A 16,420-nucleotide genomic window follows, 5' to 3' on the forward strand; every position below is an offset into this window, starting at 1 on the left:
TTATGTGTGCACACAAGAGTCAATTGTCTCCAGTACGACTTTACTGGGCAGGATTGGCTCTGTACAGCCCAAACAAGCAGCAATGTTAGCAAAGTCACTTAAATAACACCACCCCATTCACCATTCCCCCTCCCCCTCTTTCCCCCTTTTCTTCCTAACCTATCACCGTAGGTAACACTAATGTCTCACAAGAAATGAAACTGATCTGTAGAAAACGCAACTTGAAAAAAGAGACAATGCACGTATTTTTGCAAACTAAGAAATCTTTAATAAAATATATAATTAAAAGAAAAACAACACAGCTGAAGGTCAAAGCCCTGATAACACGTCATTGAGGGAACTGAACAAAGCAGTGTATAATCTGAGGAGAAATAAACAGAGATAGTTTGTCTTTCTGAGTTCAGGCCTTGTGTACACAGCACGGAGACATTCAACTAAACATATAGAGGAAAGCTCCCTCAGAACTACACAGCCAATCAGAGCCCATGCTACCTCAGGGTAGATCATGCCACTCCACCAGGTTGCTAAGCAACACCTCCACCCATCCCCCCTTTGGCTAACTGACTTTAACACTAGCAGAATTAACCCTTAAGTTATGAACTGAATGATCCCTGCTGTTGCACTTCTAACAAGTACACTCTGCAATTTGCATCTGGAGTACACAAGGCTTTCTGTTTGTTTCCAAAAGTGTATACATTGGGAATAAGGAACGTATGGCCCCCCAGATATTGTTGGATTCTCAACTTCCAACATCCTCAGCCAGCCTGGCCAGTGTAGCTCAACATCATCTATAGGTCTGCATGCCACCCCCCACCCACCCCCCAATCCCTGCTGCAAACTTTTGAATAATCATTTGTACCAAGAAACATATTTATGTACATTTATGATAGTTGGGTAGGGCATGCACTGGGTACATAAATATAACTGGCTCCTTTGTCCTGTTGACAAAAAAACCCTACTCTTTTGGGAAACACTTTAAAGTACAGTGTTCAGGAATTTCTAGCTATAAGGGTTTCTTTTATAAAACTGTCTCTTTTGTTCCACGAAATGCGTGTGTCTGTGTGCACCTTTCCTCCCACTGCCAGTGGGTGTCCCAAAGTATTCTAAAAACAGATGTCACGAAGACTTTTAAGCTAGGAAGGGAAAGCACCAGAGCTCAGAAAGGAGGTTCTTCGGGCAAAATTGCCGTTTTTCAAAAGGGAATGTTCGCAGGAGTCCTGAGCCTCGGACAGCAGGAAACATCATGAAGTATTTAATCTCTTTTGGCAAGCCAGGTAATTCTCCCTTCGTCAAAGCGACATTGTAAGGCTGAACATTTCTCAGCAGAAAGCAGAGAAACCGTCAGCCTGATTTCCTACCTTATATAAAGTGAGGTTCTTTTCACCAGATCATGTCGGAGAATTAGTTCCCTTGCTATTTCCCCCTGCTCAGTCTTTTAAATGCTGACTCACATGGCCATGTTGCGGGGAGGGGGGGGAGGCTCTGTAGGAGGATGTTAATGCACTGTGAGGTCCTGCAATAGCATCCTCACCTTTGGTCTTTTCACACAGCAGGAAAACTACATCCAAGCATCTTTCCACATACTCTGTATTATAGGCCACCATAATTTCTCCCATATTGTATTGGTGGTGGAATTCAGCCTGAGAGATGTTGGCTTGCCTGAGGATGAGTTCTTGGCTGAGCATTTGAACATGGGACGCGGGTGGCGCTGTGGTCTAAACCACAGAGCCTCTTGGGCTTGCTGATCAGAAGGTCGGCGGTTTGAATCCCTGCGGTGGCGTGAACTCCCATTGCTCTGTCCCAGCTCCTGCCAACCTAGCAGTTCGAAAGCACGCCAAATAGATAAATAGGTACTGCTGCGGGGGGAAGGTAAACGGCGTTTCTGTGCTCTCTGGCTTCCGTCACAGTGTTCTGCTGCACAGTCATGACTGGAAATCTGTGGACAAACGTCAGCTCCCTCGGCCTGAAAGTGAGATGAGCACCACAACCCCATAGTCGCCTTTGACTGGACTTAATCGTCCAAGGGTCCCTTACCGTACCTTTTACCTATTTGAACCAGGGGCTCCCAAAGTCTCTCACCCAGCACTACACCACACCAGCTCTTTAACATGCTATCATGTGACTTTGCAAATATGAATTGCTCCATGCTTTTGGCGGTGGCTCTTCCACCTCGAAGAAATGGCTGTGTGAATGCTTTTACATATATATGGAACTGGGGTGGGAAACACTGCAGACACACAAGCTGTTAGAGTGATCTTGCCAAGTCTGACACCTTGGGTCATTGAAGGCCACCTTCAACAAGATTTTGTGTACATGAGTCTCATTGCGCCTGAGATACACACAGACATTATGCGATTTTCACCTTCTTCTGTGCTTTTCCGCGCTATGCTTCCCTGCAGACCTGGGCATCTCATCTTAAAAAGAGGATTAGGAACAGTAATATCAGGACCTACATGGACCTTCTTTGGGAAAGATAAGCCACAATAATGAAGTTTAGGGTGAAGAACCCTGATCTACTGGCAGAACAAGAAGGATGAAGTCTTATGTTATAAGGTGCTTAGCGTGATATATCCTGCTCGTGGTAAGTCAGGGTAGGGGAGTAAAATTGAATAGGCCTACAAATCTGTGCCAGAACTCTAGAGATGGGTTTTGAAACCACTCTCAATTGTCCTGAGAATGTAGGGATTTTAAAAAACAACAACAACTATTCTCCGGAATCAATATCAAAACTCTACCCCCCCCCCCCCCGAAACGGCAAGACCTTTGCTTAGCGTGCCCTGTGAGGCAAGGGGAACTTTTTCAGGGGGAAAGTTTAATGGCCTACCTAGGGGATTTTACCAAGAGCATGCTTTTTATCAAGGAAGCCAGGCCAGAATCCTTTGAACTCCTGTTGGAAGGTTTGTGGAGAATGAGAGCAAAGGATTAGAGGCGTATGATGGTTATAAATTACGAGGAAGGGCTTTGCTCCCATCTGTCTGCGTCTCAAACAGAAGAAAGGCTGAGATAGATACTCTTTCTGCAGAAAGGGTGAGTCTATGGGGGAAGCAGTTAGTAAGTCCTGTTATCCGCAAGCAGTGCCAGGGCTGTAGATGCATCTCTTAGCACAAAATGTCAGAGGGAAGTTGCAAGAGTTACAAATATAAAAGAAAAGAGCCATTCTCCCCCCCCCTCTCAAGGATTCCACACATTTATGATTTCTCATGCTCCTCTGCATCCTAAGGAAGGCACAAACTCTGTCTGGTGTGGTCACTGACGTACAAGTCTCCGGAGCACTAGCAACCCTGCCTCATTAGATAAGCACGTGTGTTTTCAGAGTAGCAGCGTTCCTTGATGTCAGGCCGCTAATTGTAATTCTGAATTATTCTGCCTTTCTCTGCTGTCCCCTGACAAATGGCTTGGCATGATGACAAGTAAACACCTTTATTAATAATATATAACCACGATAATTAAGAATGAAATGTTCCAGCCGAGCCAGCTAATTATTTATCATTTATCAAAGCCGCATGATGCAGCTTTAAATCACGTCTAGCTCCACTTACGGAGGGAGGCAGAGGTTACTTTTTTCAGTGTGGGTTGGAAGGAACACGTCTAGCCATCCGTTCTCTCTGCGTTTTTTTCTTTCTTTCAGCAAATTAAGAGAGAAACATCAGTGCAGGCCAATGGTCCATTTACTGCACCTCCACATAACAGAGACGACCGGCGGGGGGGAGGGGAGAGGGCTGAAGCATGACTGTGTTCAAAGCATCTCCGCCAATGTGATGCCTCCTCTCTGCTGCACATAAGAACCTGCTGGATCAGGCCAGGGGCCCATCTAGTCCATTATCCTGTTCTCACAGGGGCCAACCAGGTGCCTGTGGGAAACCCGGAAACTGGACCCGAGCACAAGAGCACCCTATCCTTCTGTGGCTTCCAACGACTGGTATTCAGAAGCATTACTGACTGACCGTGGAGGCAGATCACAGCCATAATGGCTAGTAGCCATCGAGAGCCTTCCCCTCCATGAATCTGTCCAATCCTCTTCCAAAGCCATCCAAGTTGGTGGTCCATCACTGCCATTATTTATTCACATGGTAAATACTTAGCATTTACCATATGGAACAGGGACTGGGGCCGTCATGGAGAGTTGGGTGTTGGGAACCTTTGCAAGTCCATGGCTGCGTACCCTAGAGGACATGTACCAGTAATAGGTGAGGGGGGGGGTCAGAGGCAAAATTGGGGGAAAGAGGGCCTTTGTGGTAGTGGCACCCACCCTGTGGAATGCCTTCCCATCAGATGTCAAGGAGGTAAGTAACTATTTAACCTTTAGAAGACATCTGAAGGCAGCCCTGTATAGGGAAGCTTTTTAATGTGTAATGTCTTATTATGTTTTTTATATATGTTGGAACCTGCCCAGAGTGGCTGCGGCAACCCAGTCAGATGGGCAGAGTAATAAAAGATCAATAATAGTGCTAGTAATAGTACTACTACTACTACTACTAATAATAATAATAATGCAGCCCCTTAACCTTGTATAGCAGGCTTCTTTTCAGCCATGCAAAAGTCAGCAACCCTTCATCCTCACACACCTCTCCAGCCTTCACCTGTTGCAAGCAAGAGGCATTATCACAGTTACATGACACACATTCCAGCCACAAGAAAGCATTTGAGGCCTTTGTGGATCAGAGCTAGTGTGGGCTGCAGCCTGTGGAGAGAAGGTGTGGCCTGAGAAGGTGGCATGAAATAATGAAGAGCATTGAAAGCTGGATAAAGAGGCCTGGGGAGACACGTTTGATCTCTGGCCTGAGGTTCCTTGCCCCCTTATGGGCCAACCCAATATTATTATTTTTGCTGTGCGAGGCCAGGACAAGACCGGCCCCTGCCCCGTTTTCAATCTAAAGAAGTTGACTGGGCTGGCATTTGGAATCTTACTACAAAAGTGGCAACGGGGTTGGTATTCTTCACTGATCTTCTAGTTTGGGGGGCACAGGCTGCCCAATGTTGCTGTGATTCACCAATGAAGAGAAGTACCTGTGCTTTGGCTTCGTATTGCAGGCATAGCAGGCCAAAATGTCTGCCATGGCTCTCTTGCTAAGAAAATCAATTTGGTAATATTGAATACAACAATGGAGGAGGCAGACAAATGTGCCAATACCAAGGAGAGATAGAGTCACCAGACAGCGAAGAAAGAAACCCCACAAAAACAAGCGCTGTGTCTTTCAGCAGCCGCTAAATGACCTAGTGAGATAAAAGAAGTCTTGATTGTGGTACTCCATACCTGGCTCTTTTCAGATTAACGTTACTGTACTGGGAATGTTAGTTTACGGTAGAATTCGCTGGAGTCTGAAGTAGTGCAATTGCAAAGCAATTTGTGGCTGAGGTAATTCACAACTGCTTCCCTTCACAGCAGCTTTACAAAGAAAGCCAGATATACCAAATTAAGCCGCGGGCTTGTTTTGTATCCCAGCAAACCACTATACAGTCCAACTTTTTTTTTTAAAAAAAATATATGTTTGTGCAAGGCTCAGGCCGCAACCTAATTAGCTTGCAGGGGATTTCCTCCACTGCCACTTTATCTTATGCATTGTTTACTATGAAGTAAAATCCACTGGGTTCAATAGGGCTTACTCCCGGAAGTAGTGCATAGGAATGCAGCCTTAAGAGTTAAAACTGCAAAAAGGGCTCAGCACCATGCCCATTAAGCATCCTTTTCTCCATTGCAAAAAAGGGAGGGAAGACCTTCATTTTGTTGGCAGTCCAGCTTGTAATGTACAGTTGGGTCACATTCACAAGCAACCTATAGTTGTCTGCAGATGGCCCGAGGTTCTACCGCAAGTGCATGGAACATCCTGTCAATGCAGAAATTGCACACATGTTCTGGAGTTTAATAACACATGACCACAAGAACTGATTAACAACGTACAAATTACCCAACAAGCGACTCACTGATATTTTCAGGAACTGTTATGTTGTTCACCTTTTATTACCTGAAAATTCCACCATTGTCAAAAGCTTCCACATGATAGCAACTGCTTTCAAACAGAAGGGGGTTTGGGCAGGGCAGCGATAAAAGAAAACTGGAGAATTCAAAGCTCAAAATCTTCCCTCCACTCCTAATTTCTGTACAGCTGATTCCTCGATGGATTTATGGATGCAGCTTACTTCCTTCTGAGTCAAGGTCTTTTCCAAGTGGCGGTAAGTGATCTCGTAACAATGGCTGGTCCTTTTTGTCCTAGGAAACAAAAACCAGATGTTGGAGAGTTATACGTCAACTAAAAATATATAGAGAAAGAGGACACCCTCACAGTTACTTCCTGCTTTTTCTTGTCTTGTTGTTAGTTACATATGTCAGTACAACAGGTGGAGCCACTTCCTTTTGTAATGCATAATTCACTTAGATCATAGGTTGGCAACGTCCGGCCCATGGGCTGGATGCGGCCCACGGAGGCCATTTATCCAGCCCACGGACCGCCCATGAACCAAGACGCCCACTCGGCAAGTCCCCCGCGCACTGCACTAAACTGGCACGGCACGGCGACTCACTGAGCGGCGCCAGAAATCGCATCGCATGGGCAGCGCGGGTGTTGGAAATCACTTCTGTGCATGTCCGGTGCATGTCCAGCCCATGGTCGATCGTCTTTGGGAATGATCTGGCCCACGGCCAGAAAACATTGCCGACGCCTGACTTAGATGGAAGAGAAACCAGCAAAATCTGTTTCGTAGCCCCACTTGTTTCTCATGCCTGTTCAACTTTTAACATTCTTTCCCATCTTGAAACCTCGTACCAGTGGTTATGTGCCCCTCTGCTGAGGTGCCAGAGGGAAGTCAATTTTAAAATCATCAGCGGGGGAGGGGGACCGCGACTGCACCTTGGGATCTTCTGCCTGCTGTGAAATATCTAAAAAGAAGAAGGGGGTCAGGAAGAGGAGGAGGTGAAGAAAACTCTAGCAGCCAAAGAGGCATATGTGAGATTCCCACTGATGATTAAACCAATGATATACCTCAAGCAAGTGAACCAATCCACATTCCCCGGGGCACAAGGGAACCACACACACACACATTCAAAGGAGACAGGATTCGGACAAAGAGAGTGAGTATTATTTTACTCTGTAAAACACCATGTACATTGATGGTGGCAGGTAAATCAAAAATAACCCTTCATGCATGTGATGAAGTGCTCTCTGGTCCACAAAGCTTATGCCACAATAAATCTGTTAGACTTTATGGTGCCACAAGGCTCTCTCCTGAATTTGATGTATGAGTCTTATTCTCAGTGAGTGAGTGAGTGTTTGTGTGTGTGTATGCGTATTTATTACCCACCCCGGGACCTTAGGACAAAGGGCAGGTATCAAGCAAGCAAGCAAGCAAGCAAGCAAGCAAACAAACAAACACTACTGCGGACTGCACTTCCTGTCAACCAGGTTTCTTTACAAGCACTTCCTGGGGTTGGAAGAGAAAAGCATGTGGGCTTGTAGTGCATATGCACAGGCAAGCTAGAACAGAGGCAACTTTTCTGTCAACCCAGCTACCCACAACTTCTCTTTTAAAGAGGACAAAAACAGGCAGCTTTAAAAAAAGGAAAGAGCTATGCACCACGTAGGTGGTTGAAGACTGCACCAATTGGTGGATCCTTTACCTGGAAACGTTGAAAGCCACTACTGCAGAGAACACAGTTTGCAACACTGTCAAGAGCCGAAATACCCAGCCAGAAAAACTCTTGAGCCTGCAGTTCTGCTAGGTCAACAAATGCTAAGGATTAACACTGAGTAAGGAGGACATTATTTACCCAAACTGCACCTTCTGACAACTCCATCCCGTCTGCAATCACACAACCTCTTTCTCCTTTCATTAAGCTTTAATTGATCTTAGCGTCAAAACATACTCAGCCACAGCCTGAGGCTTTTGGGTAATGAAACACAGTAAATACAGTGGAGAGCCACACAAGGGACGATGGGGAGAAACATAGCGCAGATATATTGATGGATTCTCATGCCAAAAGGAGCATAAATAAAAACACCTCTCAGCAAATAAAATGGCTGAAACAAAAGACATTGTCTTGTGTAATAGTAGCAGGAATGATTGCATGATCAGCATTCCATGTATGTGGACAGCAATATCTACAGCTGACGTTCATATGAACATAGGAGGCTGAGAGCTAAACCAGATTAAAAACATGCTTGCCTCTTTCATATGTGTGCATTTTAAAATAACATTTGTGTGTGCGGAGGGGTGTGTGTGATCTGGATCTGGATCAGGACCATGACCTGGGCAAATGGGGTTTAATTCGTCCACCTACCCGCACAGCTTTCCTGCTGAAAATCTCCCTCCAGAAGGCTGCCATTTACAAGGGGTATTGTGGACGGATGTGACAAGAGTGAAAGGGTGACTATCCTCAGGTGCTCATGAGGTCACAGTTTCCTTTATTGCAGGCATGTCCAACTTGAAGTTGACTATGATCCACAATGCAATATAAAAACTGGCGCCCAGGGTGGGCGGGCGCTGGCTGCTTTCCCCAACATGGCAGGGGTGGAAGCAAGGAGGGAGGGCACACAGTGACGGGGAAGGGGTGGGCACATGCAGCGTCAAAACAGCCACAACGTCTCCAGTGGAGGGCGGGTGGCGATCAACCAAAATTCATTGCAGAACCTACCCATCAATCGTGATCGACGTGTTGGACATGTCTGCCCTATTGCAATGAGTTGGTAGAAGCAGAAAATGGGTCTTCTTAGCAGTGGCCCCAAAGTTCTGAATTCTATTCTGAGTGAGATCTGGCAAGCACTATCCCTCAGCATTTTCAAATGGTCCTTACAGACCCATCTTTTTATAATAGCCTTTAGGGGCTAATTTACTAACTGGGCTTTAGATGTTGATGTGGTCATTACTGCTTTGACGAAGCATTGCTGTCATATTATTGTAATATTGGTTTGAAAGAAAATCTATGTCTACGCATTTTCAGTGGCTTTTAACATTGTATTTTACGCGTATTAGTACATACACAGTTCGTAAATACGCACTCTGGGAGGCATCCTCGCTCTTCCCCTAAAAGTGATCTATAAGTTAAATAAACAAAAGAAAGAAAGAAAGAAAGAAAGAAAGAAAGAAAGAAAGAAAGAAAGAAAGAAAGAAATCTCAATTCCGCTTCCTATCCCCAACCCTGCTATTTGAAAAGAAGAGGAGAAAACCAGAGAGACAAAGAGTGTTTTTCACATCAAATCCAGTTTGGCCCTTATGCAGGCCATTAGTCATTCCATTTACCTCAGATATTACCTCTTTATTATTTATTTATTTAGTCAGTTCATTTACCTCAGTATTACTTCATTTGTTTATTTAGTCAGTCCATTTACCTCAGCATTTCCTCTTTATTTATTTAGTCAGTTCATTTACCTCAGTATTACGTCATTTGTTTGTTTGTTTGTTTATAGCCAACCTTTTACTCTAAGTGGCTCAGGATGGTGCATGTTCCCCTCCCCCCTTCCTCATTTAATCCCCAAAACAACCCTGTGGGGCAGACTAGGCTTAGAGATTGTGACTGACTGACTGGTCCAAGGTCACTTTGGGAGCTTCAATGGCTGAGTGGGGATTTGAACTCTAGTCTCCTTGGTCACAAGTCGACGATCTAACCATTTATACCATTTAAAACGTATATTTTATTCTTGTAAAAGCTGTCTTAGTTGTGCTTTCCGAGCTGGTCTTTGACCGTAATAAAACTACGAATTACGAACCATTTATACCACACTGCTCACACACTGAAGACTGCTACACTCAATTAGTTCTGCAACAATTATAGGGCTCTCCGTTCATACAAGAGAGGCTAGGAAAATATTGCAAAGTGATTAGAGCTGACAAACAATGGCTATTTCCTCTCTGCGTTATGCTCTCGAAACCACCACATGTAACAGAGTGCAGATGATTACTCTAAGCCATGCTATAAATTTCAGAGCTGACCATTATTGCCCTTGGCTCCAAGCCAGCTCATGGCAAGATGGCTGAAGCTTGCGTGGCATTGCACTATCAATGGGAATATTATTTAAACCCACACCCCACCAATATACGTGCGTGAACCAGCGTAGACTTAAGACCTACTCCTCTTGCTTTTTTAAGGGGCAAAAGTATGGGGGTGGAACTATATACAGCACCCAGATGGCATGGGATGAAGTGTGTGCCTCAAGCCAGAAAGGCTAATGCTTTGAGTCAGGTGTCCAAAAACGGGCACAGGAAAAAGCAGAGAGCATCAAAGAATGGGGAAGAATTACGTAGCAATGGAGTGGGAAGGTACAGGGCAGCAAGGGAACTGTTGCTTCACCAGCAGGGCACCAGTAAGTGAAGCTTGAGATGGTAGACACACAGCCCAGCACTACTGGGCATAGCTGTCAAGTTCTCCCTTTTTTAAAGTGAAATTCCCTTATGCTGAATAAGCTTCCTCGCGAGAAAAGGGAAAACTTGACAGCTATGACTATTGGAAGTTTGGACTGCAAGAGATTGAAACTGAGGTTTTCATCCTTTTGCAAGCTCTTGACATTTTTGAAAGACCACACCACCAATGTTGTTGGGCTGTGTGTCTACTGGTTCTGGTGTTAGTCTAGCACACCTTTGGGCTGAGAGTGGGATTTGGCCTTGAAATATTACTCTGCTTCAAATGCTTATAAAAAAACAGTGGAAGCAGCTTCTCGATTTCACTCTAGAGGTGCCAATGGACTCTGCAGCCTGTGTTGCTTTTAACCCTGGGGCGCTCATATGCTCTTTCTGACGCCTGATGTGAAATTCTCCTTCTCACATTCTGGACCTGCGAAGTTAGCTGGTGTCTGGCTTGTGCTGCTTTTAGTAGGAATGCCTGGGATTGCTTGCAAGTGGTCCGACAGACTGCCTGTCAAGCATGCAGTCATGACAAGGTAACTTCCAACTTAACCTCTAATGCTCTGACTCTGCTAAGCAACCACACACAGGGCTTAAAGTCTCCTGGATTTAAAATTAGGCAAGAACAGCTGACATCCTTCATACTGATGGGTGGTAACCTCAGTGCTCCTTCCAAGAGTAGACAGGTGACGAGGAAACAGGCCTAGTAAGGGGACAGTGGCTGGCAGGACCTTTAAAAGCGTGCATTAAAAACTTGGTATAGAAGAGTAAGACGTATAGACCTCACTGAAAAGCTTACACACAAGGCAGGAGGAATAAAACATAAGGACTCTTTTGCTAGAGACTAATGGAGCTTGATTCCACATCTGAAAGTGGAAACCAGTCCCTAGAGATTATACTGGCATATAGACCTCATGATAACCGATTTTCGTACACTGTATATTCCTATTTATAGAAAGGCCGGCCATTATTGTGTGGGAATTGCTATTGGAAGGGTGAAGATATCTCCAGAGTGGGGTGCTGTAATGTTGTTGTTGTTTGTTGTTGTTGTTGTTGATGATGATGATGATTTTGATTATGTTACACAGCTGTAAAATGAGGGGGGGGGGAATTAGAAGCAGCAGCAGCAACAACAACCACAAGGCCGGAGACAGATTTTCAGTCCTGTGAGTTGAAGATAATATAGAAAAGAGGAGTAAACTCATACCACTTTAGCCCTGGCAAACAGTTTTGTAGGTTTGGATCATAATTTCAAAAACTTGCAATGCTATTTGATCAGAGGCAACAGGATAGTAGAAAAACCATAGTAAGTGGAATATCTCTCTCAAACCACTTCCAATTCTCTTTAAAAAAACTACAATGTGCATCCAGCCTTAATTGTATTATTACAACCTTGTGTGCTGGAAGAATAGACAGAAGCAGGTAGATTATACTATGCCAAAAAATGTCACTTTGCTAAAATACCATCTGTATGCTCTAGAGGAGAGATGCTTAGCTGCACAGACCTTTTCTCAGAAAGTCTGCCACAACAATGCAGCCATCTGCTGGCCTCGGTCACCGAGGCTTTTTGTCTGAAACATTTCCAAGAAAACAGGAACCCAAAGATTTGGGAATCTTCAGCCAACACGAAACGAAGAAGGTATCCATGACACTGAGACGAAAACACATCATCCATTTGAACACATATAAGAATCTGAAACTATGCCAGAAATGAACTCAACTCCTTATCAAGTTTACCAAATTATAATGTAGCTGAAGGAAGGCCTAAAGAAGGATGTATTGGAAAACCACCCCAGGGATTTTGAGTTCTGATTGTTAATGGTGTTTGGACCTGTGCTAGTAAGTTTTGCCCCACATAAAATGTGTTAACCAGTAGACCAGTTTATTCCTGTAAATAGCAGGTGCACCGCTTTGCCCCCACAACTACGGTAGAGTGAATGTTGGGATGGGGATGGGGGAATCCATAGCTTCCCATACAGAATGGTGACCTTGAGTTTCACAGACTTAAGAAAGGAAAAGGTTTGCAAGAACTGGAATGCGGTGTATTATCAGCCACTTAATAATGCAGAATATGCAGGAGTCTGAAGTTCAAGCATATGACCTCTCTCCACTTCAAACCTTCAGCTACAGTAGCTTTAGGGTGGTAGTAGCCATTCAGGTCAGGGCAATGACATGCAAGGAAAGGGCTAGTAGACCCTCTTTTCCTACCAGCAAATCCTAACTGGATGGTTCTACCACATCTCTCCCTGGTTCTATGCTGTTTTATATTTTATATTTAGATGTTTAATCGTTGTATTTAACTTCTGTTATTGGGTGGCATATAATTGTTAGAAGCATGTAAATGAATAAACATGTAGCTTGGTCCAGAGACAACTAAGAAGTGGGGGGAATTAGACTCTTTGGCTGAGTCAAAATGAAAGACTAAGAGAAACACTTACCAGGGTACTCTACACTACGACATTTTGTTGCAGACCTCATTCATCTTTACTGGATTTTTTTTATTTATTAAAAAAATCCAACAGAGCAGTCTCAGCATTCTTCCTTCAGGAGGGAATTTCATAATGTGTGTGCCACAATTGAAGAGCACCCATCCATTTTTTAACCAGGCAGAGTTAGGGCAGGTGTCAGGGTCCTTTAAATTCACATAAGTTTGAGAGATTAGTCCTTGTTATTTTCAATAAAGTCTTTGGATCCCTTGGTAACAAAGGCACCTTTTTTTAAAGTCTGGAGAACTACCTGCTATCACCCAAGAACCCTACAAAATTAAAGCATTCTTTATAATTCACTGGACACCAACAACCTTCTATAAGTAGTTTCTTTTCATTTACATCTCTACAAAATGAGAGGGCTGGAATCTGTATGGGGGATAAAGTGATTTATTTATTTTTTAAGAGAAGTGTGATACCTTTTTCAGTCCTTATTACTAATAAATCAAACCAGAAAGTTATTAATAATCAGGAGGAACTCTCCCCCCCCCAATTACATGTTAATACTAAAGGCTACAAAAAGTATTACTAAAAATAAGATTACTGCCAGATTAAAAATGTATTCAAATAATAAACTAAAAAGAGAATTTATAAAAGAATTTAAAACAGATTGGAAGGAAGCAAGGCCAAATCAGAGCGGCAGCAGGTGTCTAGACATTCCCCTTTAATGTTTACATCCATTCACTAGGTTAATATCCAGGGAGCTCACCTTAAAACTGTTCAGTGTGAGAAAACAGGCTAAATATCGGCCCATGCAAACAATGCAAATATCTTTTCCTCTCATGATCAAACACTGTAACCATGGTTGCAACAAAAATAGACAATGAGATGCGATGTTTTTAACAAAACTGAGATAAATAAGGAAACACTTAAGGCGAAATTAGAGGAGAAGAACACGGCCAAAAACGGCAAAACTGTGTCGCATTCTCCCTTCTCTCCCCTTTAACATGTAGTAATAGAAATATGGAAAACAGCATCATCATGTTGTGCATTTCTACACTTCCCCGCTGTGGCAGTGGGCTGGGGAAACAGGTATTGTGGTGATGTCATCTCACACCTAACTGTAACTGAAAGTTACTGTGGGGTCTCAAAGCGGAGTTTGACAGAATGGTAGGGTTTTCGATTTTAGCCACACACCCTCATGTTTCTTGTCACATCTGAAGAAGAGGAAGAAGAAGAAAATACCCAAATTCTACATGGAACGCTCTCCGAAGTTTGCAAACAAATTAAGGAAAGCATGCAACAATCCACTTTTTCATTTAGCACAATATATGAACTTCATTTTACCTAATTTATTCTTGCAAGGAGTGGAATGGTGGATAAAAGTGGAGGCAGGGAAAGTTATGGAGATTGGCATTAGAGAAGCCTCTAGCCTGGCCCATTAGTTAGACTCACGACTCTGGCTTAGTTCTATGTGGTATTATTGCTTCACTGTATCTGGCTATTGTTAATTGTTGCTCACATAGTTATTCCTTTATTAGGTGCGTTTTTCTAAAGGAAAAAAATGTTTAGGGGTACAGTCATACCTCGGTTTACGTTTGCTGTGGTTTGCGACCGATCAGTTTGCGACCGCCGCAGACCCGGAAGTGCTTACATTCGGGTTCCGCAGTGCGCGTATGCGCAGAAGTGCTCTATCAGCGCTTCGTGCACAAGAAGCTCTCCGTTTACGACCGCCTGGGGAGCGACCGGCTCCCCGGAACCAATTGAGGTCCTAAATGGAGGTACCACTGTACTGTCATTTTGACTCAAGAAAATCACCATTTTATACTTCAAATCGGGGGAAATAAATACAGTAAATGGAAAAAGTACAAAGTTTCACAAAATGTTTAGGAATATGTGTACCCTTGTGTCTGCCCCCCCCCCCCCCGGAAAAAAGCACTGCCTTTATTTATTGAATTTCTATCTTGCTCCTGCTCCCAAAGGAGCCCAGGGTGTCAAACAACAAGTGAGAAAACATCTTTAAAAGGCTTGTTGAAAGAGGAAAGTCATTAGTAGGTGTCAAAAAGGGATCAGAGATGGCACCTGTCTAATATTCAAGGGGAAAGTATTGCAAAGAGTCAGTTCCACAGCCCAGAAGGCCCAACTGGAAGAGACAACACACAGCTGCAGGTATCAGAAGGTCCTAGGGTTGCAGTGTACCATTGCAGTAGTCCTTGTTAGGATTGTCCTACCCTGGTAGAGACACATGCCCAATTGGCATGTTCTCTCCCTCCTGGTCGATTGTTCGGGAGCTTCAAAAGCTTTCTTCAGCCAGAACATCACAGTGACTGATACCAAGAAGCATTGGCACACTTAGGATCCTGCAGAGTATTGGCAGTTTGCGTAACACAACTCAGTAGCACAGCATTGCACAGCATTTTGGCTAATCTACTTTTATTTACAACTTTTATTTACATATAATACACTCGGAACATTCTGACTTAGCTCCTTCCTCTTTCTCATCAGGCAGCAAAGAGAGAAAGAACAAAGGACAATAGTCCCACTTCATGGAACACGGTGACATAAAACATCCTGTCTCCATCACTTCCCACACTGTGGAATGAAAACATACACCATCATGTGATAGAAGGCAATCCCATGACTGCAAGCATGGAGCAAGACTCCTAACAGTCCTTGCCCCTGAGCCTGCACTCACATTTGCTGGTATTGTAGCTCACAGATCAGACACTAAGGCCGCAATCCTGAACACCCCTTGCAGGCTGCTTATGAATGAGTGACTTCTAGCCCAACTTCATAGGTAGCATTTACAGAAGCCCATCTCCACTGATCTCTGAATGAGCTGAAGAATTCTCCTCTGTGCAGGGAATTAATGTTGCCCATGGGAGAAGACATAATTAGCAGAGTGAACAGAACAATCTTGTTCAAACGGGTTAAATTCTAAGCAATTTTAAATTATCAAAAGATTAGGGGGAAAGCAGAAGGTGACAGAAGAAGGAAGAGAGATTCAGTAGATTTTTTTTTAAAAAAACACTTTGGCTTTTAAATGATAATCTTAGGGCTGTTTTGAACTTTTAAGAGCCCATGTGACCGCTATAATTGCATGAGCAGAGACATGTGGAAGGAGAGAACTCATGCATTTCCCCTGAGCAAAGATTTTCTTTGAGTAACCCAGGCGCCCCAAAGTTTCTGCTAAGATTCTGCAAAAGTTTCTGCCTGCCATGTTAATCGATTCAAAGAGACACTCATCTCTGTCAATGCCCTCTTCGCATTTCCAAGCCAGCTTACTCTTGTGAAAGTAGCAGGACAACAGGAGCAGTCAAGGCTCCCTAGGAAAAGTCTGACAATGACTACAAACCTAGCCAAGTCCAACCTTCAGAGTGAGTTTGCACTCAGCTTGTCATAAACTCCCAAACTGAGGGCATCTGTATTCTGAACCCCCACAATCACAAAATGTGTCACCATCACTATTTACAAGCTGAATACAACCATGTAAAATTGTCATGCTTTTATACCATGCAGTAGCAAGAGCTTAACATGTGACAGCCCTCAGTATACTGACATTAGCAGAAAGCAGGAACATATTCATGGATTGCAAGTTTCCTCCTTGATTTTGGGGGAAACAAAGTGGAACTTCCGCCATAGAAAACAGAATCCCAGCTGTTTCA

At 43.8% G+C, this 16,420-nt stretch overlaps 1 protein-coding gene across 2 annotated transcripts in view; it reads right to left on the minus strand.

Annotated features, from left to right (window-relative positions):
* Nucleotides 1-233: 233 nt before the first annotated feature.
* The window catches only part of FARS2 (phenylalanyl-tRNA synthetase 2, mitochondrial), a 203,221-nt gene continuing 187,034 nt past the window's right edge, over nt 234-16,420 (minus strand). For both annotated transcript variants that reach the window (XM_035126402.2, XM_035126401.2), the window contains one exon: nt 234-6,208. In XM_035126402.2, the coding sequence (XP_034982293.1) occupies nt 6,070-6,208 (139 nt within the window). In that variant the 3' untranslated portion in view covers nt 234-6,069. The remainder of the gene's footprint in view (nt 6,209-16,420) is intronic.

Source organism: Zootoca vivipara, chromosome 8 (genome assembly GCF_963506605.1).
Source record: "Zootoca vivipara chromosome 8, rZooViv1.1, whole genome shotgun sequence".
NCBI classification, from domain to species: Eukaryota; Metazoa; Chordata; class Lepidosauria; order Squamata; family Lacertidae; genus Zootoca; species Zootoca vivipara.